This window comes from Ranitomeya imitator, chromosome 3, assembly GCF_032444005.1.
Source record: "Ranitomeya imitator isolate aRanImi1 chromosome 3, aRanImi1.pri, whole genome shotgun sequence".
NCBI lineage: Eukaryota > Metazoa > Chordata > Amphibia > Anura > Dendrobatidae > Ranitomeya > Ranitomeya imitator.
The window spans coordinates 223,366,434-223,392,293 of record NC_091284.1 but is presented as its reverse complement, the minus strand read 5'-3'; the positions used below and the strand labels follow the sequence as shown (position 1 = coordinate 223,392,293).

The 25,860-nt window shown below is 42.4% G+C and overlaps 1 protein-coding gene across 1 annotated transcript in view; it reads left to right on the top strand.

The window, feature by feature from the left end:
* The window catches only part of ETNK2 (ethanolamine kinase 2), a 91,322-nt gene that overhangs the window by 59,909 nt on the left and 5,553 nt on the right, over positions 1–25,860 (top strand). Inside the window, exons 2-7 of the mRNA XM_069756178.1 lie at positions 30–289; positions 14,397–14,528; positions 16,641–16,783; positions 16,867–16,950; positions 19,129–19,289; positions 22,227–22,300. Of these exons, the coding sequence (XP_069612279.1) occupies positions 30–289; positions 14,397–14,528; positions 16,641–16,783; positions 16,867–16,950; positions 19,129–19,289; positions 22,227–22,300 (854 nt within the window). The remainder of the gene's footprint in view (positions 1–29; positions 290–14,396; positions 14,529–16,640; positions 16,784–16,866; positions 16,951–19,128; positions 19,290–22,226; positions 22,301–25,860) is intronic.

Sequence of the window (25,860 nt, the reverse complement as noted above, 5' to 3'; positions counted from 1 at the left end):
TCACAATTTTTTTTTCCCTGTATCCACAGTTGTTCACCGATGGCATCACGAACAAGCTTCTTGCCTGCTATGTGGATCAATGTATGAACGATGCAGTCCTTGTGCGTGTCTATGGCAAAAGGACAGAGCTGTTTGTGGATCGTGAGGATGAGGTGACAAGTTTCCAGTTGTTGCAATCTCATGGCTGTGCCCCAGCGCTGTTTTGTACTTTTCAAAATGGACTCTGCTATGAGTTCATGCGTGGCTTGGCACTGGGACCAGAGCATGTGCGCCAGCCTCATATATTACGGTAACATTTGGCCTTTGAAAGCGTAGTGACTGTATTATAGGAAGACTTTAAATGGTTGTAATAGGATTGCTGCTGGGATGTACAGTACATTGGCTTGCGAAAGTATTCACCTTGGCTTTTTCGTGTTTTGCTACCTCACAACCTGGAATTTCACTGTTTTGTTATGTTTTTTTGAGGATTTGCATCAGTTCATATAAAGAACATGCCTACAACTGTGAATATTTGGTCTTCTTTTTATTGTGAGGCAAACCGCAAATAGCACAAAATAATTGAAAACTTCACTGTGCATAAGTATTCACCCCCAGTACTTTTTAAAGCCTCCTTTTGCGGCAATTACAGCTTTGGATAAGGCCCTATGAGATTTCCACATCTGGCCACTGGGATTTTTGCCCATTCCTCAAGGCAAAAACTGCTCCAGCTCCTTTATGTTAAATGGTTTCCTCTCGTGAACAGCAATATTCAAGTCTGGGCTTTGACGAGGCCTCTAAAAAAACATTTACACATTTCCTCTAAAAGGGAACCTGTCAGCAGGATTGTACTCAGTAACCTACAGACAGTGCCAGGTACACTGATTACAATGATAACCTGGCTGATGAAATCCGTCTTGTGGTTGTTGCTTAATCTTTATTTTCAGTTTTAACTTAATGATATGCTCGTGCTCCGGGCCGGCCTGTGGGGGGTCTTCATGTGGTGCTCTGATTAGGTATTCGTAATGCAGACTGCTGATAGGTCACTGATCCCTCACTGATCTGCCCCCTAGTTTGCATAATGAATACTAAAGGAAAAAAAAATCCTTCTGCAGGCAGGTACCAGCCGTGGCACCTGCACTACAGCATAATCACATTTAGTGTCCTAGTAATCACTGTTTGATCACTGGCGATCTCCGAGAGCTGCTACTGCGCAGGTGCAGGCGGCACCATCTTGGAAGAGAACATTATTTTTTCTTCTCCAGCAAAATGGCGCCGTTTGCGTAATAGCAGCTATCGGATCTCTATACACACCGATAGCTGCTACTGCACAGGCGCGGCATGCGCCATTTTCAAATTGATTTTTTTTTGTACTTGATCAGTAACATGAAGAACAGTTTAAAGCACTTAAGGGTTGCTTTATCAGTATGCTTTGGGTGATTGTTTTTTTGGAAGGTGAACCTCCATCCCAGTCTCAAATCACTGACAAGCTGAAACTGCTTTTGCTCAAGAATATCCCTGTATTTTGCACCATCCATCTTCCCCTCAACTCTGACCATTTTCCCTGTACCTGCTGCCGAAAAACATCCCCACAGCATGATTCTGCCACCACCATGTTTCACTGTGGGGATGGTGTTTTGGGGGCTGATGAGCTATGTAGGTTTGGCGCCAGACAACGTGTTTACATTGGTGGCCAATGTTTCATTTGACCACAGCACTATATGCCATACATTTGGAGAGTCTCACCCATGTCTTTTGGCAAACTCAAAACGAGCTTTACAATTTTTGTGTAGAAGTAAAGATTTTTTTCTGCCCACTCTTCCATGAAGGCCACCTCTATGGAGTGTATGGCTTATTGTGGTCATATATACAGATACTTCAGTCTCTGCTTGGGAACTCTGCAGCTCCTTCAGGGTTACCTTTGGTCTTTTGGAGGAGCCACTCACCTGCTAGGACACACGTTGTGTCAGCTCTCCCCACTTAGCCACCAATGCTGGCTCCCAGGATCTGGATTGCGGTCCCCACTGTGCCACCGATGAATGTGCCTGTATTGCTTCCGGACTAGCAAGCAAACAAACAGCACTGTTACTGACATCCTTCTTGGCCAAATAGGCTCTAAACTATACGGCAAGTCTTCTTCTGGTTACGTGGTGTGTATACACCGACTCCGACGCTCTCTATTTGGACCGTTGGCCATACATTTCCCCTGTGTGGTAAAGACTTTACCAACTGCTCACTTGATTATCCCATAAACACCATACGTCTGTTTATAGAAACGAACCGCCAAAAGGCAAAATTGTGATCAAGGCCACTGGTTGGCCGAAACGTCAGTTGCCTGTTGTTTCACCTTCTTCACCATATTCCAATAAATTGTTCACCTGAAGCAACTCCTTTGAACTGTACGAGTGCAGTGTTTGTTTACTCTACCTTTGGTATTTTGGCTGCCTATTTGATAATTGCCCTCTTTGACCAGGCTGAGTGTTTTGGTGGGAGGCCCTCTCTTGGCAGGTTTGTTGTTGTACCATGTTCTTTCCATTTGATGGTGATCTGAGGAATCATTAGAGATCGTGATACTTTTCTATTTCCCAACCTTGACTTGTACTTCTAAACAACTTTGACCCTGACCTATTTGGAGATCTCCCTGGTCTTTGGTGGTGTTTGGTCAGTGGTGCCTCTTGCTTAATGGTGTTACAGCCTCTGGGGTCTTGCAGAAAAGATGTGTATATACTGACAGACCATGTGACTCTTACATTGCACACAAGTGGACTTCCTGTCACTAAGCTTATGAAGGTAATTGCTTGCACCAGAAATTTTTAGGTGCTTCATAGCAAAGGGGTTAAATACAGGATGTAATGTAGCAAAATAGGTAAAAAGCCAAGGGTGTGAATACTTTTGCAAGCCATTGTAAGTTGTATTGTGCGTGGTATGGCAACTAAACCTTACACAATTCAAAACATGCACTGCCTGACACAACATTACAGCAAGAAAATCACTATTCAAATTGTTATACTTATTGAGAATAATCACTAAAATATATCTCATGTGGATATTAAAAATCGAGAAAGAAAACAGAAGAAATCGGTAAAACATATTGTCACGGTTCCACCCCACAGTGTATTTGGGATGCAGTTACTGACAGCTTGGCCGTCCAATTTGATACAGAGGCGTGCTGTCAATGTGTTGATTGACAGCTCAACTATTCAATCTGAGACTGGAAGGCTTAGGCTGTCTCCAAGTGTTCATTATCACAGGTGATTGCCATGGTACTTAACTGAGCTGTTTCTGCCAGACCTATATTCAGCTAGTGAGGTTTGTGCTCCCTGTGCCTTGAGTTCTGTATGCTTCATATTTTGCTGCCTGACCTTGGACTTCTTTCTGGCTTCTGACTTTAGACTCCTTGACTATTCTGACTCATGGTCGTGGGAAGCGACTAGGGTCACACATACCCCATAAATTCTAAACAGACTGTATGACAAAACCTAAATCTCAGTTACTGTACATCTATAATAATATACAAAAAAATAGTTTATAGCCAGGGTACACCTCACTGTGTATAGTCAAATACACAATGAGGCTAGGAATTGGTCTGACTTTAATGATCCCAACTCCTCGAAAATTCCTGTTTGACTAATACAAGAGCATTTTTCCACGGTAGATATATCAAATATATATATATATATATAAATATATATATATATATATATATATATATATATATATATATATACACACTGCTCAAAAAAATAAAGGGAACACTTATACAACAGAATATAACTTCAAGTAAATCAAACTTCTGTGAAATCAAACTGTCCACTTAGGAAGCAACACTGACAATCAATTTCACATGCTGTTGTGCAAATGGAATAGACAACAGATGGAAATTATTGGCAATTATCAAGACACACTCAATAAAGGAGTGGTTCTGCAGGTAGGGACCACAGACCACATCTCGGTACCAATGCTTTCTGGCTGATGTTTTGGTCACTTTTGAATGTTGGTTGTGCTTTCACACTCGTGGTAGCATGAGATGGACTTTACAACCCACACAAGTGGCTCAGGTAGTGCAGCTCATCCAGGATGGCACATCAATGTGAGCTGTGGCAAGAAGGTTTGCTGTGTCTGTCAGCATAGTGTCCAGAGGCTGGAGGTGCTACAAGTAGACAGGCCAGTACACCAGGAGATGTGGAGGGGGCCAAAGGAGGGCAACAACCCAGCAGCAGGACCGTTACCTCAGCCTTTGTGCAAGGAGGAGCACTGCCAAAGCACTGCAGAATGACCTCCAGCAGGCCACAAATGTGCATGTGTGTGCACAAATGATTAGAAACTGACTCCATGAGGATGATCTGAGTGCCCGGCATCCACAGATGGGGGTTGTGCTCACAGCTCAACACCGTGCAGGACGCTTGGCATTTGCCATAGAGCACCAGGATTGGCAAATTCGCCACTGGCGCCCTGTGCTGTTCACAGATGAAAGCAGGTTCACACTGAGCACATGTGATAGAGTCTGGAGACGCCGTGGAGAGCAATCTGCTGTCTGCAACATCCATCAGCATGACCGGTTTGGCAGTGGGTCAGTTATGGTGTGGGATGGTATTTCTTTGTAGGGCCGCACAGCCCTCCATGTGCTCGCCAGAGGTAGCCTGACTGCCATTAGGTACCGAGATGAGATCCTCAGGCCCCTTATGAGGCCATATGCTGGTGCGGTTGGCCCTGGGTTCCACCTAATGCAGGACGATGCCAGACCTCATGTGTGGCTGGAGTGTGTCAGCAGTTCCTGCAAGATGAAGGCATTGAAGCTATGGACTGGCTCGCCTGTTCCCCAGACCTGAATCCTATTGAACATATCTGTGACATCATGTCTCGCACCATCCACCAAAGTCACATTGCACCACAGACTCTCCAGGAGTTGGCAGATGCTTTAATCCAGGTCTGGGAGGAGATCCCTCAGGAGACCATCCGCCGCCTCATCAGGAGCATGCCCAGGCATTGTAGGAAGGTCATACAGGCATGTGGAGGCCACACTTCATTTCCTTGTCTTGAGGCATTTCCACTGAAGTTGGATCAGCCTGTAACTTCATTTTCCACTTTGATTTTGAGCATCATTCCAACTGCAGACCTCCGTGGGATATTAGTTGTGACTTACGTTGATCATTTGTATGTTTTATTATTCTCAACACATTCCAATATGTAATGCATATAGATTTACAACTGCAATATTTCATTCAGTGATATCTAGGATGTGGGATTTTAGTGTTCCCTTTATTTTTTTGAGCAGCGTATATATATCTAATTGTCTAAGGGTTTTTCCGTCTGTCTGTCTGTCTTTCTGTCTGTCTGTCTTTCTGTCTGTCTGTCTGTCCAGGAAATCCCGCGTCTCTGATTGGTCGAGGCCGCCAGGCCTCGACCAATCAGCGACGGGCACAGCGACGATGATGTCATAAAGGACGTAGACATCCCGCGTCTGATTGGTCGAGGCCGCGCGGCCTCGACCAATCAGCAACGGGCACAGCGACGATGATGTCATAAAGGACGTAGACATCTCACGTTTCTGATTCAGCGACGGGCACAGTATCGACGTAGATGTCATAATGGTTGCCATGGCGACGATGATGTCATAAAGGTTGCCTCGACCAATCAGCGACGGGCACAGTGTGCCGCGAATTCTGGAATCATCATTGTCCATATACTACGGGGACATGCATATTCTAGAATACCCGATGCGTTAGAATCGGGCCACAATCTAGTGTGTGTATATATATATATATATATATATATATATATATATATATATATATATATATATACTAGATTGTGGCCCGATTCTAACGCATCGGGTATTCTAGAATATGCATGTCCCCGTAGTATATGGACGATGATGATTCCAGAATTCGCGGCAGACTGTGCCCGTCGCTGATTGGTGGAAGCAACCTTTATGACATCATCGTCGCCATGGCAACCATTATGACATCTATGTCGATACTGTTCCCGTCGCTGAATCAGAGACGCGGGATGCCTACGTCCTTTATGACATCATCATCGCTGTGCCCGTCGCTGATTGGTTGAGGCCTGGCGGCCTCGACCAATCAGAGACACGGGATTTCCAGGACAGACAGAAAGACAGACAGACAGACAGATGGAAAAACCCTTAGACAATTATATATATAGACTAGATTGTGGTCCGATTCTAATGCATCGGGTATTCTAGAATATGCATGTCCCCGTAGTATATGGACAATGATGATTCCAGAATTCGCGGCAGACTGTGCCCGTCGCTGATTGGTCGAGGCAACCTTTATGACATCATCGTCGCCATGGCAACCATTATGACATCTACGTCGATACTGTGCCCGTTGCTGATTGGTCGAGGCCTGGCGGCCTCGACCAATCAGACGCGGGATGTCTACGTCCTTTATGACATCATCGTCGCTGTGCCTGTCGCTGATTGGTCGAGGCCTGGCGGCCTTGACCAATCAGAGACGCAGGATTTCCAGGACAGACAGACAGAAAGACAGACAGACAGAAAGACAGACGGAAAAATCCTTAGACAGTTATAGATATACTTGATTGTGGCCCGATTCTAACGCATCGGGTATTCTAGAATATGCATGTCCCCGTAGTATATGGACAATGATGATTCCAGAATTCGCGGCAGACTGTGCCCATCGCTGATTGGTCGAGGCAACCTTTATGACATAATCGTCGCCATGGCAACCATTATGACATCTACGTCGATACTGTGCCCGTCGCTGAATCAGAAACGTGGGATTTCTACATCCTTTATGACAACATCGTCGCTGTGCCCGTTGCTGATTGGTCGAGGCCTGGCGGCCTCGACCAATCAGAGACGCGGGATTTCCAGGACAGACAGACAGAAAGACAGACAGACAGACAGACGGAAAAACCCTTAGACAATTATATATATAGATATATATATATATCTATCTATATCTATATATATATACGGTACCTACCTGCTGAGACCAGCACTGTTCTTCCCCAGCACAGAGCGGTCACAGACCGCTCATGCAGGGGATTCAGAAGCCTCTGCTGACGTCACGTCCATAGAATGGAGGCTTTACATGACTAAGCACAATGCCAAGTATTGGAGTATTGGATGGACTGGTGTAAATCATGCCAGCACTGGAATCTCGAGCAGTAGAAACATATCTGTAGAGTGACAAATCACAATTCTATCTGGCAGTCTGAGAAAATTAACCATACCAAGACAGTTTGGACAATTGTAGCTTCCAACTTTGTGGGAACAGTGTGGAGAAGGCCATAATCTGTTCCAGCCTGACTGTGCCCAGTGAACAAAGCAAGGTCCATAAAGGTATGATTGGGTCAGTTTGATGTGGACAAAATCGAATGGACATACAGAGTCATGCCTCAACCCCATTGAACACCCTTGGGATAAAGTAAAATGGAGACTGCATTCCAGGCCTTCTTGTTCAACATCAAAGCACCTCTGGAGGAATGGTAAAAATTCCCAAGTCACACTCCAAAATCTTGTAGAAAACAGGAGTGGAGGCTGTTATATCTGCAAAAGAGGGAGCAGGGATCCGCTCCATATTAATGTCTAAACTATATATGTCGAATGTCTAAATATATATATATATAATTATTATTATTATTTATTCATATAGTGATATTAATTTCATGGTGCTGTACATGAGAAAAGGGGTTATGTACAGGGTAATAGATAACATTTACAGCAAACAAATTTACAATGACAGACTGGTGCAGAGGGGAGAGGACTCTGTCCTTGCAGACTTACATTCTACGGGATAATGGGGAGGGGACAGAAGGTCGGGGGAGCAGCAGCTCTGGCGGTCGTGAGGCGGCAGCTCTGGCGGTTGGTGACATATATATACATATGTATATACTGTATATACTCGAGTATAAGCCGAGATTTTCAGCCCATTTTTGGGGGGGCTGAAAGTCCCCCTCTCAGCTTATACTCGAGTCATACCCAGGGGTCTGCAGGGGAGGGAGAGCGGGGGCTTTCTAATTATACTCACCTGCTCCTGGCGTGGTCCCTGCAGGTCCCTGGCTCCCCGGCGCCCCAGCTTTTTCCTGTACTGAGCGGTCACATGGTACCGATCATAACAGTAATGAATTTGTGGCTCCACCTCCCATAGGGGTGGAGCCGCATATTCATTACTGTAATGAGCGGAAATGGTGACCGCTCAGTACAGGAAGAAGCTGCAGCGCCGGGGAAGCTGTGACTGCACCGCGCCAGGAGCAGGTGAGTATAACGGGGAGCGCTGCGTTATATTCACCTGCTCCTCGTTCCGGGCGCCGCTCCGTCTTCAGGTCACAGGGCGCGGTAACGCGGTTAGTGCGCGCCCTCTGCCTGAACGTCAGTGCAAAAGACGCTGAAGGTGGAGCGGCGCCAGAACGAGGAGCAGGTGAATACTGAAAGTGCCGGGGGCCTGAGCGACGGAGAGGTGAGTATGTAATTTTTTTTTTTATCGCAGCAACAGCAAATAGGACAAGTGTCTGTATGGAGCATCTTATGGGGCCATAACGTTTGTGCAGCATTATATGGGGCAAGTGTCTGTATGGGGCCATAATCAACGTTTGTGCAGCACTATATGGGGCAAATATCTTTATAGAATATCTTATGGGGCCATAATTAACATTTGTGGAGCATTACGGTATATGGGGCAAGTGTCTGTATGGAGCATCTTATGGGGCCATAATCAACATTTGTGCAGCATTATATTGGGCAAATGTGTCTATGGAGCATCTTATGGGGCCATTATTAACCTTTATGCCAGATTATATGGGGCATATTTTAATATGGAGCATCTTATGGGGCCATCATGAACTGTATGGAGCATTATATGGGGCTCCTGATTCAATATGGATATTCAAAAACACAACCTGCTGATGTCTCAATTAATTTTACTTTTATTGGTATCTATTTTTACTTTTGACATTTACCGGTAGCTGTTGCATTTCCCACCCTAGGCTTATACTCGAGTCATTAAGTTTTCCAAGCTTTTTGTGGCAAAATTAGGGGGTCGGTTTATACTCGGGTCGGCTTATACTCGAGTATATACGGTATATATATATATATATATATATATATATATATACAGTGGGGCAAAAAAGTATTTAGTCAGTCAGCAATAGTGCAAGTTCCACCACTTAAAAAGATGAGAGGCGTCTGTAATTTACATCATAGGTAGACCTCAACTATGGGAGACAAACTGAGAAAAAAAAATCCAGAAAATCACATTGTCTGTTTTTTTAACATTTTATTTGCATATTATGGTGGAAAATAAGTATTTGGTCAGAAACAAAATTTCATCTCAATACTTTGTAATATATCCTTTGTTGGCAATGACAGAGGTCAAACGTTTTCTGTAAGTCTTCACAAGGTTGCCACACACTGTTGTTGGTATGTTGGCCCATTCCTCCATGCAGATCTCCTCTAGAGCAGTGATGCTTTTGGCTTTTCGCTTGGCAACACGGACTTTCAACTCCCTCCAAAGGTTTTCTATAGGGTTGAGATCTGGAGACTGGCTAGGCCACTCCAGGACCTTGAAATGCTTCTTACGAAGCCACTCCTTCGTTGCCCTGGCGGTGTGCTTTGGATCATTGTCATGTTGAAAGACCCAGCCACGTTTCATCTTCAATGCCCTTGCTGATGGAAGGAGGTTTGCACTCAAAATCTCACGATACATGGCCCCATTCATTCTTTCATGTACCCGGATCAGTCGTCCTGGCCCCTTTGCAGAGAAACAGCCCCAAAGCATGATGTTTCCACCACCATGCTTTACAGTAGGTATGGTGTTTGATGGATGCAACTCAGTATTCTTTTTCCTCCAAACACGACAAGTTGTGTTTCTACCAAACAGTTCCAGTTTGGTTTCATCAGGCCATAGGACATTCTCCCAAAACTCCTCTGGATCATCCAAATGCTCTCTAGCAAACTTCAGACGGGCCCGGACATGTACTGGCTTAAGCAGTGGGACACGTCTGGCACTGCAGGATCTGAGTCCATGGTGGCGTAGTGTGTTACTCATGGTAGGCCTTGTTACATTGGTTCCAGCTCTCTGCAGTTCATTCACTAGGTCCCCCCGCGTGGTTCTGGGATTTTTGCTCACCGTTCTTGTGATCATTCTGACCCCACGGGGTGGGATTTTGCGTGGAGCCCCAGATCGAGGGAGATTATCAGTGGTCTTGTATGTCTTCCATTTTCTAATTATTGCTCCCACTGTTGATTTATTCACTCCAAGCTGGTTGGCTATTGCAGATTCAGTCTTCCCAGCCTGGTGCAGGGCTACAATTTTGTTTATGGTGTCCTTTGACAGCTCTTTGGTCTTCACCATAGTGGAGTTTGGAGTCAGACTGTTTGAGGGTGTGCACAGGTGTCTTTTTATACTGATAACAAGTTTAAACAGGTGCCATTAATACAGGTAATGAGTGGAGGAAAGAGGAGACTCTTAAAGAAGAAGCTACAGGTCTGTGAGAGCCAGAAATCTTGATTGTTTGTTTCTGACCAAATACTTATTTTCCACCATAATATGCAAAAAAAATGTTAAAAAAACAGACAATGTGATTTTCTGGATTTTTTTTCTCAGTTTGTCTCCCATAGTTGAGGTCTACCTATGATGTAAATTACAGACGCCTCTCATCTTTTTAAGTGGTGGAACTTGCACTATTGCTGACTGACTAAATACTTTTTTGCCCCACTGTATATACACTGCTCAAAAAAATAAAGGGAACACTAAAATCCCACATCCTAGATATCACTGAATTAAATATTGCAGTTGTAAGTCTTTAGTCATTACATATTGGAATGTGTTGAGAATAATAAAACATAAAAATGATCAACATAAGTCACAACTAATATCCCACGGAGGTCTGCAGTTGGAATGATGCTCAAAATCAAAGTGGAAAATGAAGTTACAGGTTGATCCAACTTCAGTGGAAATGCCTCAAGACAAGGAAATGATGTGTGGCCTCCACGTGCCTGTATGACCTCCCTATAATGCCTGGGCATGCTCCTGATGAGGCGGCGGATGGTCTCCTGAGGGATCTCCTCCAAGACCTGGACTAAAGCATCCGCCAACTCCTGGAGAGTCTGTGGTGCAACGTGACTTTGGTGGATGGTGCGAGACATGATGTCACAGATATGTTCAATAGGATTCAGGTCTGGGGAACGGGCGGGCCAGTCCATAGCTTCAATGCCTTCATCTTGCAGGAACTGCTGACACACTCCAGCCACGCATGAGGTCTGGCATTGTCCTGCATTAGGTGGAACCCAGGGCCAACCGCACCAGCATATGGCTTCACAAGTGGTCTGAGGATCTCATCTCGGTACCTAATGGCAGTCAGGCTACCTCCGGCGAGCACATGGAGGGCTGTGCGGCCCACCATTACTGGCCCACTGCCAAACCGGTCATGCTGACGGATGTTGCAGACAGCAGATTGCTCTCCACGGCGTCTCCAGTCTCTGTCACATGTGCTCAGTGTGAACCTGCTTTCATCTGTAAACAGCACAGGGCGCCAGTGGCGAATTTGCCAATCCTGGTGTTCTGTGGCAAATGCCAAGCGTCCTGCACGGTGTTGGGCTGTAAGCACAACCCCCATCTGTGGACGCTGGGCACACAGACCATCCTCATGGAGTCAGTTTCTAACCATTTGTGCACACACAACCCTGCTGCTGGGTTGTTGCCCTCCTTTGGCCCCCTCCACATCTCCTGGTGTACTGGCCTGTCTCCTGATAGCACCTCCAGCCTCTGGACACTATGCTGACAGACACAGCAAACCTTCTTGCCACAGCTCACATTGATGTGCCATCCTGGATGAGCTGCACTACCTGAGCCACTTGTGTGGGTTGTAGAGTCCGTCTCATGCTACCACGAGTGTGAAAGCACAACAAACATTCAAAAGTGACCAAAACATCAGCCAGAAAGCATTGGTACCGAGATGTGGTCTGTGGTCCCTACCTGCAGAACCACTCCTTTATTGAGTGTGTCTTGATAATTGCTAATAATTTCCATCTGTTGTCTATTCCATTTGCACAACAGCATGTGAAATTGATTGTCAGTGTTGCTTCCTAAGTGGACAGTTTGATTTCACAGAAGTTTGTTTTACTTGAAGTTATATTCTGTTGTTTAAGTGTTCCCTCTATTTTTTTGAGCAGTGTGTATATATATATATATATATATATATATATATATATATATATATATATATATATGTATATATATACATATATATATATATATATATATATATATATATATATATATATATACATATATATATATATATACCGTAAGTTGTAATTACCTGGCTGTTAGTATTTAGGTACATTTTTAGTTTTTTTTTATATAGTCCCAGATATCTCCTTTTTAATGGTGGCACCTTGACATGTATGGAGCCCAGTTCATACACTCTTACCCGAGGTCTGACATACACATGAACATCACATATCAGGCAGGACTTACTAAGCTATCAGTGTCAATTGGATATGTTCATGATAAGTTTTCAACCACTGGATATAAATGGGAATATTCCTTCATCATCTGCAGCAAAACTAAACATGTGAGAATAGAAACAAGAAGTATATTAGATAATTGCAGCACTTTTTTGTTATATTATGGTTAATCTTTCTGTGTATAACGATGAGAGCACATTCTGCAACTGGTTGCAGTCATCAGAAGCAGCGCCCCATTGTGATGCCCAGTAGCCACACGATTAGGCTTGAAAATCTTGGTGCCATTGGGCATAATAGTGTATTGAGTTGCAGCCAGACGCAGCGTGTACCACCCTCACATTGGAAAATCTGATAGACTGATGCCTGTAAAATGCAAACAAGCACAAAATCATTCGCTCTGGTGACCTCCGCAGTAAGGGTCGCTTTACGTGGGTAAATTGCCCAGATTGAGGCTATAACATGTCTTTCCTCTGCTGGTACCATTTCCATCAGAAGCCATTGGCAGATGAGCATGTTCACAAGATGATGTGCTGCATACAAGCAATCTTTCATGGTTCAGATAAATGAGTGGATGTGGGCAGCAGCCCTAAAACTTTACAGCACGTCATATAATGTTGTAAAGATTTTATCTCATCTCTATTTAGAAATATCCTATAAGTGACACATAACATTTTATCTGTCACTGCCTTTCACTTGTAATTGTAAATTTATCATATTTATCCACAGCTAAGACTTGTTAGTCCCTCGGTCCTTGACCTTTTGAAGTGAAGGAATGGGAAATCAGATTCTTCATGGTTGCCCCTGGCAGTCTTTTTGTCCATGGATCTGGAGTGCCAGAGTCTGGCATTACCTATACTATAGCTGTTGGCTGACAATGCAGAAAAACGTTCAGCTCAGTCAAGTGTTCACAGAGCGGAGAAAGCCATGGTGGCAGCTTATCTCCTAGAGATTAAAAGAATTGGGCATTAAAATTCAACTTGCCCACCCCTATCTCCCCCAACATCAACTTTTTGGGTAGCGTGGGGAGGCCCTTCTTAGACATTTTGAACTTGATGGACGCCATGTTCCTTTGCACACCCTCTCTGCACTTGACTGTGTGCACAAGAGAGTCTCCTACACAAACCATAGTAAGGGCAAATCGATGATGTAATATTGCTATACACTATTTTACTGAGCATCAGCGTTACCTAAATATCTATCCATACTTGTATCAATGTACATCTCTTACCTACATCCATATGACAGCTGCTGCGACTGTCTGGACATGTTGGTATCATGTCCGCACCTTACGAGTATACAGCTCTGGCAAAAATGAAGAGACCACCACATCAAAACCCTGTCATGGGCAGCCCAATCTCCAGACCTGGACCCCATTGAAAACCTCTGGAATGTAATCAAGAGGATGATGGATAGTCACAAGCCATCAAACAAAGGAGAACTGCTTAAGTTTTTGCACCAGAAGCAGTGTGAAAGACTGGTGGAAAGCATGCCAAGACGCATGACAGCTGTGATTAAAAATCATGGTTATTCCACAAAATATTGATTTCTGAACTCTTCCTGAGTTAAATCATTAGTATTGTTGTTTATAAATGATTATGAACTTGTTTTCTTTGCATTATTTGAGGTCTGAAAACCCTGTTTTGTTTTTTTTTATTTTGACCATTTTTCTTTGTCAGAAAAAAAAAATACAAAGTGTATTGCTTGGTAATTCGGAGACGTTGTCAGAAGTTTATAGACTAAAAGAACAATTTACATTTTACTAAAAAATATAAATATAAAGAGAAAAATCAGACAAACAACATTTTGCAGTGGTCTCTTAATTTGTGCCCGAGCTGTGTGACCTGACCCTGATATATGATTGGATATTTATTACATATAGCACTATTACTTGAATCCATTAAAATCACATAGTAGCTGTACCTAATTATCTGTTATCTAAGATTGGATTCTCATTTTTTTACAGCTTGATTGCACTTGAAATGGCTAAATATCACTGTATCCCAGCCCAGAATGGCCGCCTTCCAAGGGCATCTCTGTGGCAGAAACTGAACAAGTATCTATCAATCCTGCATACTGAAGAAGGACCTGAGGACAGGTATGGCTGCATACAGAACATGGGAAAATAATAAGGGAGTTCACAGAATATGACCCTGTGTGAATACAGAAAATTCTCTCCCGTCAGTGATCTTATGTCATTATCAGTAATTACTCCAGAATAGAGCTGGGATAGGCTAACATATGGGATAACATATTGGTAAGACTGAGGTTTACTTTGAAGGTCTAAAACTGCTGATATTCAGTATTTTTCTCCCATCAATCTGCCAAGAGTTTACAGAGAATGATGTGCAAAAAAGCCATAAAAAGATACAATAGCACTAGTTGGGGTTAACCATATGAATTCAATGGTCATTTGTCTTATTTAAAAAATAGCAGTGATGGCATGTCTGAGGATATGTCAGATTTTCGTGATCTGTGGCAGTCTGTCTGTCGGGACCCCCACTGATCTTCAGCGCTAAGAGATGACCGTGCAAGATTAAATTCCGAGGCTGCTTTACAGCTTTTCTCAACCCCATTCCCGCTGTTGGGCAAAAAAGAGTCACAGGCACCCTGATCCCTTTGGAATCGTCCCCCATGATTATAATATAAATGACAAAATCCTAACTGGATATCATAACATAGTAAAATAGGAATACCTCTTTAAAGAGGATCCATCAGATCTCCTGTTCCTCATGACTGTGTGACCAACTACAATAAGTAATACATTTGCACCAATTTCTCTACAATCTATTTGACAGCTGTGACTGTCAGGACACATCAGCATAATGCCCGCACCTTGTGGCTATGGGATCCTTCCCCATTGCAGTTTTACCCACAAAACCACTCATTAGCAGTAATGGTATCAGACCCGCAATTTGTGACCTTACTCCATTGTAGCTTTACCCACAAGACCACTCATTAACATCGATGGTATCATGCACGCACCTTGCAACTATATGGCCTTACTACAATTCAGTTTTCCTCCCCAAAACCAAGCATTACCATCACTGACATCATGCACACACCAAGTGACCTTACCCCAATGCAGCAGGACACAGAAAACCATGCATTAACATCGTTGTCTGTCTGCTTCATAGATGTCTGAATCCATGGATGGATTGATGCACATCAGTGTATGAAAAATCATCCGCAATTCACACAAAAAGATATTTTTCATCCGTATGGTCATATGTATAATCCATATATTCACTTTGTACATCCGTATGGCATCCGTTTTTTACTTAAGTATTTCTTAATTGATTAAATTCTTTAAGATCAATTACAGTTTCCCATTTATAACTAATAACACCAAAATATGTCCTCAAATATGATAACTAGGTATGGCCTTCAGAATACTTATAAATGTTCCCATTTATAATTGTAATAGATCCGTGAAAAATGAAAGACATTCAGATAGTAATCTATATGGGATCCGTTTTAGACAAACCCACTGGCTATTAATGGATGCGGCTGATCCAGAATACAGATTAAAGTGCATGCTGCAATTTTTTACATGCAGACTAGTGATGAACGATAAGGCGTTATCCGTGCATGATTGGGGTCTAAGAGAGACTTGATAAGTATGTTCGAGCCTCCGTGCCTGCATGTCTCGAGGCTTTTCGCCAGCTGCAACACACAAAGGGATTGCCTGTTGAACAGCCACGAGACATGCAGGAGCAGGACTCGAACATAGCACCCGAGCATTCTGGAATAACACCTTATCCGAGCACATTCACTCATCACCAATGCGGATAATCGGTCTATATGTAAAAACATTCTTGTGAACCGACATACTGACTTGCATTGGTCAGTGATCAGTTATGGACTCATATGAAATTGAGCCCTACCACTCCCATGAACGATAGATGAAAGACCTCATGGCAGGAAATCATTGCTTCCCCCGGTGAAGCACTACTATGTAGTACAGCTGTCACTCATCTAGCAGGCCATTATTACTTATTATTATGCAGGGGTACATTATTTTCCATTTCTGTTCCCTATATTCTGTGTATATAAAAACTACTTGAAGCCAAAATTGTTCTCAGCCGTTGTTCACATGGCTGACGATGGTCTGTACACCTCACATGTGACTTTTTTTTTCACTCGGGTTGTATATTGAGATCTCTATACTTCTACACAACCTTTATTCATGTACGCTACTTATCTATAGGTTACAAGCAGGGATTCCCAGCATGAAGGTGTTGGAGGAAGAACTTACCTGGCTGCAGAAGTACTTGCCATCTCTTGAGTCCCCTATTGTTTTTTGTCATAATGACTTACTATGTAAGAATGTCATCTACAATGAAGAAGAAGGTAAGACCACTGAAGGGGGTTACAAGTGTTTTCATAAAATGAGTTCACCAATGTTTGCTAACACCCATTTTGTTTCCTGACAGGTCACGTCCGGTTTATTGATTATGAATATGCTGGATTCAATTACCAGGCTTACGACATTGCTAATCATTTTAATGAATTTGCAGGTAATAGTTGATGTACAATAACAAATTGTATTGTGGTACCATGTTAGCCAGAAAAATCGATGTGAATATTTTTCTGCCCAATGATGACAGAAGTATGCTAGGAGTGATACCTTTATTGGCTAACCAGAAAATAATATGTTTGCAAGCTTTCAGAGCACAGTGGCTCCTTCTTCAGGCAAGATTACAAATAGATTCTATTTGTAATCTTGCCTGAAGAAGGAGCCACTGTGCTCTGAAAGCTTGCAAACATATTATTTTCTGGTTAGCCAATAAAGGTATCACTCCTAGCATACTTCTGTCATCATTGAGCAGAAAAATATTCACACAGGTAATAGTTATATTTTATTGTTATTATTTCTGCTGTGTTGTTCCTTATTTCTAGATTACTAGTCTGTTTTATGCATTGCTGGTGAGATCTCATAGTTTACCACCATCAAATATGACACAATTGGCCTACCTGGGATCGTTATGATCTTTTTCTACAACTTGGGTAAAACGTAAAAAAGTTTAAGGCTACATTCCCACTATGAGTATGTGGTGAGGTTTTCTTCTGCAGCATTTCTGCACCTATTGAGTAAATTTACTTACTTGCATTTTTTATATGCATTTTTTCGTGTTTTTTGACTATTTTACATAAAGCTGATTTATTTTTGATACTTTCTGTTATTTGTCTTTGACAAAACTTTACTAGTCACGTGCGGATTACATGTGTTTTTAATGCATTTTCGCAGCAGACACAAAAAAAAAATCCTTTTTTTACCTGTGGATTCTCTAATGCAATTCAATTGGGGAAATCAACACATAAAACTCAGCGTACCCTCAAGAGAAATTGACATGTAGCGTATTTCAAACACGCACCGCAGGTCAGTTTACACTACGTAAAAAAACAAAAGCACAGTTGACAAGAGATTTCTATAAATCTGATCCACTGTGCTGGAACTGTAAGATGCTGTTTTTTTAACTGCGAAAATAAAAAGTGTCAAAAACTCAGTAAAAACTAATCTTTGAAATGTAACCTACCTTGTTGAACATGGATTGAACAAAACCACTGTGGCCCGATTTATTAAGACTATTCAGCACTATCGTACTGTATGAGTTATAATCACACACAGCTCTGCAGTGAGATTATGAGAGCAGACTGTCAGTCATTACATGTCTCACACTGTTAATGACCCCTTTCATTTATAATAAGCTCTGGCGGGAGATTCTCATGTATATCAGTGTCCATCTCAAAGATTTTAACAGCTCGTTTACATATTAATCCTTTCATGATATGTGCTGTATATATAAGGCGCAAGTTGGAATCGGGTGTATGGGGCAGGCTCAAAGCGCGAGCTCGCCCCATACCCTGCAGGCGATGGCTGTGTGTTACAGCCAGGACCTGCCACTAACAATCACGGGTGGAGCTGCAGGTCTGGGCCATAATAAAAAAAACTGGACATGTTTGGTATTGCCGTAATCGTATTGATGAGGAGAATCATATTGCATAGTCCTTTTTACTGCAAAATGTACACCGCAAAAACAATTCCGATTGTCAGAATTGTGTTTTTTTTTTCACAATTTCACCGCACTTGGAATTTTTTTTCCCATTTTCGAGTACACTATATGGTAAATTGATTGGTGCCATTCGAAAGTACAACTCGTTTTGCAAAATCAAGCCCTCATATGTCCATGTGGACAGAAATTAAGAGTTATGGCTCTGGGAAGAAGGGGAGGAAAAAATGGAAATGGAAAAAATTAAAATAGGCTGTGAAGGGGTTAAAAAAAATTGGATTTTTCTGGAAAAAGTCATTGGTTCACAGATACCAAGGTATCGTTTAATTCAACTTTCTATGATATTCATACCCATATAGACTGCTTAGGAGGGATGATCCTACAGACAGATTCCAATTTAACGGCATAAATCAGAGCTTTGCGCCAGCCGCTGCTGTGACGGGAAGATGTAAGTTTTGTAAACTAGCCAGCTCTTACTGGTATGGGAAGGGCAGAGCTCTTAAGCTGTTCCATACACCGGTACCCAGCCTGTGACATACATAATATGTCAGAAAGGGGTTACAGAAATAAAATACCAGCAAGTTATTGCCAGTATTTCTAGAACTCTAGTCTTTGAAACTGTGCAATGCTGAAGGCATCAGTATTAACACATGTGAAAGGTAATGGTTTACACTTCTTTTCTAGGAGTCAGTGAGCCAGATTATCGATTGTTTCCTGACAGAAAGACTCAACTAGACTGGTTGCGGCATTACTTGGTTGCCTGCAAGAGGCTGAGAGGAGAAAAGGAAGAGCCACAAGACAAAGAGGTGGACGATCTTTGTATTCAAGTTAATCAGTTTGTACTGGTGAGTCGATTCTGGGTGCAACATTGTATTGACTTCTATTTTGCGTGCTTCCACTTCGAATATATCACTTATGTTGAGTAACTCAAGGTAGAACCAACATTATTCTGTAATAGATTGGAAACATTATAACTTATTCTAAACATCCTAACACTCTAAAAAAAAAAAAAAAGTATTATCTAATAAAATAGCAATATCGATAAATAATACTTAAACTTTTATTTTAAAAAAACACTAAAAAAGAGCTTCATATGACTTCTAAGGATTACCGCTCAGGAACGGAGCCCGCTACATGCAGGGCAGATGTCATGTTAGGTTAAAAGGAATCTGTCACCTCGTTTTTCACATATAAGCTGCTGCCACCGCCATTAGGGGCTTATCTACAGCTTTCTGTAATGCTGTAGATAAGCCCCCCCCAAGTTAGATTATACTCATCCAGGGGCGGTCCCGGTGCGGTTCGGGTCCGTTGGGAGTCGCAGATCCGGGTCCAGCGCCTCTCAATTACATACGATGTCATCATCCTCCTTGCTTCTGTCGCAGAGCAAAGTACTGCAGTGCAGTGCAGTACTGTACTGCAGACGCCGGAAAAGGTCAGAGAGGCCACAAGATGCAAGGAAGAGGACGTCATCGCATGAAGATGGGAGGCGCCGGACCCAGACCCCAACCCCCCCGGGTGAGTGTAATATAACTTGGTTTTCTCATCTTTCAGGATACATCTGGGGCTTATCTGCAACATTACAGAATGTTGTAGATAAGCCCCTAATGGTGGTGGCCGCAGCTTATATATGCGAAAAATGAGGTGACTGGTTCCCATTAAGTTCCCGCAGTGACTTTGTGGGGAGTTTTTAATGCTGCTCATTTGCTCTGCATAAAAAATACTGTTTATTACAGTTCTATCGAAGTGGATGGGATTTGTGGACATCTCATACCCACTGTGCTTTGTCTTACACTATGTAAAATGATCTTCGGTGCATTTTTGAGACCTGCAAGAGAAATGGAGTTTTACATGAAAATAATTCCCATAGGAGTGTATTAGGTGCGGAAAAGTTGCAGGTTATAAAAGCACATTCATTTTCATTGCTTCTCCATCACGGAAACAAACTAAAAATGCATGTAATCCGCACATGACTGTATCAGTAAAGTTTTGTCAAAGCAAAATATTAGGAAGTATTAAAAACAACAAAAGAAACTTAATTTAAAACATGACATACCATAAAGAGACAAAACACACTGATTAAAAAAATGTGGTAAAGACGCGTGTAAAAGAAAATCACAGTAAAAAAATGCAGGTAACGTAATTTACCTAAAGTGTACAGAAATACTGCAGAAAATCTGTAACTTCAAAAACTCACCAAATGCTCATCATGGGATCGTAGTCTACTTCTAACAGCAGTGGCCACTTACCGTAGTTGTTGCCTCAATATCAGATAACGGCATCCAATGGTTAAATCCCAGGAGTGAAAAGTGAGGGGGCTTGTTATGTGCCTATTGGTTTCATGGGCTACGATGGCAGGTGGGAACCTGATGAAGGACCTCGCCATTGCCACATACTGGGCTTCATATGAGAGCATTAATTTCACCATATACAGCAGTACCAAAGTACTGCAATATATTGACTAGGCAATCAAACAAATTTACATTCATAAAAAAACAATTGGTATCTTTGCATGCCTAAAAGTCCAATTAATTAAATTAAAAATAAACACTGTAAGGAAAAAAATTGAGACACGACTTGTATAAATAAGACTTTGTATTAGTCACACTACGTATACATAGAGTAGTTGGCGATGTAATTAGGTTGACACAAAGAGAAAACAGAAATCTGTACGTTTTTAAATCTTTAGCCCTCAAAATCTTTACAGATTCAATAAAGGGATCCTGTCATTGGGTTCATGCTGTCCAAAACACAGGTAGCATGAATCAGAGCCTGGCTGTGCTATAAGCCAAATATGTTTTACTTTGAAACGCCACAGGCTTTCAGAGGAAACCTAGTTTTAAGAGCTGCCTGGGGATTACAGTTAGTCCTCGGGTTACAACGGTCTCGAGTTACATCGTTTCGTGGTTACAACGCTTTATACGACGCCTCATTCCGACTTACACGGTTTTGCGTCGTAAGTCGAACTACATGCAACTACGTGCAGCATCGGAAGAATAGAGTCCAGTACTGTACACTGTACCCGGTTACATGAGGAAAACGAGTCTCCTGCACGCCATAACACCCTAATTATGTGTTAGGATAGGTGTTTGGATAGGCAAAGTGTTTGCAGTACTGTACTGTTATTATGGTACAGTACTGTATGAATGTATGGTCCGACTTACATCGAAATTCGGTTTACAACGCCGCATAAGAACGGATCAATGGCGTAAGTCGAGGACTACCGGTATAAGGAGACGTGAATAGTCTGCCTTGTCCCACTCCAAGTGATTGACAGGTCTCTCCCATGTTTGTACATGGTGAACTACCTGTCAATCAGAGTGGGGTGAGGAGAAGCCACCCGTGGACATCATCAGACTTTTCAGATCTCTCCCTGAAGTCCACCACCAGCTTCTCAAATTCTGTTTTCTCTGAAATGCTACAGTATTTCAGTGAGAGACACACTATGGATCGGGTAGCATGACTCTAGTTACAGGCTCGCTTTATCCACTTGATATTCCTATAGTGGACAAAGTAATGATTTCAACTGCATTCAGATTTATCCATAGGCTAAATACGTAATTTATTTATAGTTATGTACTTGGTTTGGTTATATACAGTAGATTACTTAGCTTGTACAAGTCACGATACTTGTAATTAGAACAGACATGTATATGCCTACCATGGATAGCTGTTGCGTCAGTAGGTTTCTGCTATTATATAGCTCTAACCTTACCATAAATGTCTAGATGGGAAACTGCTTTAAGGCTTCGGTCACATTTGTAACCACTACTTTTTTTTTCCAGGCGTCACACTTCTTCTGGGGTCTTTGGGCTCTCATTCAGCACAGATTTTCAGACATTGACTTTAACTTTGCACAGTAAGTGTCTCATTGAAGGTAGAACAGCTTGGGAGGTACTGTATGTGAAATGGAATTTGCATGATCTCTGGTGTCCAAATCTGGTATTACATGAACACGGGCAAGAAAATGATTGCCAATGAACAAACAGTACCAAATAGTCTGGGTTTTCTTTATGCTACTACTTAAACAATGCAATTGGACACATATCCTTCAAATTACATGTATAGTAATATATGAACCTAAAAACAAAAGACATGCTTAATCATTTTGTGCTTCTTGAAATTTACACCATGCGCTTAGTAAGTGCAAACTAAAGCTCTATTTGGACTGATCACTTTTTCCATGTTAACTAACCTGTTTACACGCGCCAACATCTGATGTCCATGTAAACAACATCACGTTGGCAGCATATTCCCTGTTTACACAAGGTAACTCTGCCCACATTTCCATTATTGGTTTGTTTTAAGGTTTCTGATATTTTTTATAGCTAGCTTCACACAATCTGCAACATCATACTTGTCCTCAAAAATGCAGAAACTCTTGCGGAAACCTTACGAAAATGAATGAGCTACATCATGATTTGCAGGTGTCCATCCAAAAAATGGATTCCTCATAGTCGTGATGCTATTTATCCCCTAGTCTTTTTGTTCTTTGAAAGGGAAAATAAACAATTAGTGAGATACTTGTGTAAGAAGATACATAGGCTACAAGTCTGACATAGGATTGTAAATGACCTCTTCAGAGAAGAGGGCTGGACCTCTTGTGTCCCTTGGATGTAGCAATTCTAAATGTCACGATCAACCCTTTAATGGGACTTTCCACATGACGTAGAATAGGAAGCCTAATCAGAAGCTCTTCTGCAGACAACTATTTTGGGATGTTTGCCCCTCATCAATATAAAACAAAGGTCTGATTTGGCTGAGAGAAAGAGCTGAATTAAACCTCCAGCTTTGCACTGATGAGGGGTAAACAGCCCGAAACACTTGTCTGCCGATCAGATTCTGATTTGGCTTTTTATTCTATGTCCCGTGATAAGGCTTGTTAAAAGGTTAATATTAACATTTCACATTGCTACGTTCCACTTGCATATTTAAAGAGGAACCGTCATTTTATTTTTTTCATAAACTAATAGTCCACATGAAGATTAGAAGTTTTGTAATATCTTATTAGAGAAATCTGCTTTTTTCTCTCACTTGACTGCTCTTTGCTTCTCAAAATTCACAGGTAAAATCTATATTCAGTGAATACAGACTTTTCCATGACTAGGATAGGAGATGGCAGTTGGTGCTCTGTAACTGTTATTTCGGGAGAACCTGCAGTAGAATATCTGTATCTGCCTCGAGCTTCTTCCTTTCCCACCTCTGTCCAGTTCATAACATTTCAACCTTCGTCCGGCTGAGTAGGCACAATTGTAACTATTCCGTTTTAAAATCGCAACAATTTTTTTTTTCTAAAAGCCGTAGAGGGCTGAAATTTCGTGACATCTCTGCAGTTTTGGTCCAGAATATATTGGCCAAATTTCAATAAAATATATATGAAGGTACAATTGTACCTCTGCAGCCTGTTAACGTTGTAAGATTATGCAGCCTGACGAAGGTTAAAAGCCCCAATCATAGCCATATCCTCTCCGAGTAATGGGGAATTTATTGAATACAGAGTTTACCCAAGAATTGAGAGTGAAAGATCAATACCGAAGAATAAAAAATCTAATTTCTTTGATAAGACATCTTACAAAGTTGCTTATTTGATGCGTGCTGTTAATTTATATAATAAAAATGAAAATGACAAAATGTTAAATTCCCAGAGGAGCATTGTATGGTCTATAAATTGTCCTTATGTCAGCTTGACACTCTTCACAAGGATAAACATTATCTCTTAAGGCCCCTTCACATTAAGCGACGCTGCAGCGATACCAACAACGATCCGGATCGCTGCAGCGTCGCTGTTTGGTCGCTGGAGAGCTGTCACATAGACAGCTCTCCAGCGACCAACGATCCCGAAGTCCCCGGGTAACCAGGGTAAACATCGGGTTACTAAGCGCAGGGCCGCGCTTAGTAACCCGATGTTTACCCTGGTTACCAGCGTAAAAGTAAAAAAAAAAAAACACTACATACTTACCTACCGCTGTCTGTCCCCGGCGCTCTGCTTCTCTGCACTCCTGTACTGGCTGTGAGCACAGCGGCCGGAAAGCAGAGCGGTGACGTCACGGCTCTGCTTTCCGGCTGACCGACGCTCACAGCCAGTACAGGAGGAGTGCAGAGCACAGCGCTGGGGACAGACAGCGGTAGGTAAGTAACATAGTAACATAGTAACATAGTTAGTAAGGCCGAAAAAAGACATGTAGTGTTTGTTTTTTTTTAACTTTTACGCTGGTAACTAGGGTAAACATCGGGTTACTAAGCGCGGCCCTGCGCTTAGTTACCCGATGTTTACCCTGGTTACCAGTGAAGACATCGCTGGATCGGTGTCACACACGCCGATCCAGCGATGTCCACGGGAGATCCAGCGACGAAATAAAGTTCTGGACTTTTTCAGCGACCAACGATCTCCCAGCAGGGGCCTGATCGTTGGTCGCTGTCACACATAACGATTTCCTTAACGATAACGTTGCTACGTCACAAAAAGCAACGATATCGTTAACGATATCGTTATGTGTGAAGGTACCTTTAGACTCCATCACATTGTAAACCCCCTAACATTAACGGCTGATAGGTAGTTTTTTATGGCAGCCATTGATGGGACTTTTTCTGATGTGGCGCTTTAGAAAAAGATCACCGTACTATATGCTGTAAAATCTTGATGCAGAGTTAAAAAAAAAACATTCAAAAGTTGTTTGCTCAATTTTAGCTGATTGAGGGGCTACTGCTATGCTTTTCCTATGATTGCTGGAGACCTGACAGTGGTCCAACGGTATGTTATAGTCAACTGCTTTAACTTGTTTTTACTTTCATGGTAAAGAAGCAAAAAACTCAAAAACAATGGTGGAATTACAGTTATTTTACTCCCCTCAAACCGCTTAAAAAAGTTAAAAGGTTGGTCCAGCACTTAAAGTGATTCTCTACTACTAATTCAACCCCTTCTTAAACTAAATGTTTATCCCCGATAAAATAATAAAGCCTATACTCACCTCCCATGCCGGCGCTCAATGCTGCGTTGTGACACATGACGCCGACACCCAATCAGCACTGGCGTCACTGTCTCCGCCTTTGTATAAACTGAACATGAAGAGGAAGCCAGGGCTGCAGCTGATTTCATCTTCACGTTCAGTTTGTCCGAAAGATGAGACAGTGACGCCAGCGCTGATTGGGCGCTGTTCATGGTATGTCATTTCATGCATCACAGCCCCATGAATGCGAGTGCCGACACCACTGAAATGGAGCCGGCACCAGAGGTGAGTATAGGCTTTATTATTTTGTCAGGGCCGACCTTCCTGGAACAGGATGTCACAGGGGCAGCACTGCAGTTACTCACTAACTTCTTGCATCACTGCCCCCTCTGAAGAGATCCTAGGTGATGGATACTGTGGCAGATGTGAGTGCAGCGCCAGCCCTCTGCTTCTATCTCCGCCTCTACCATGG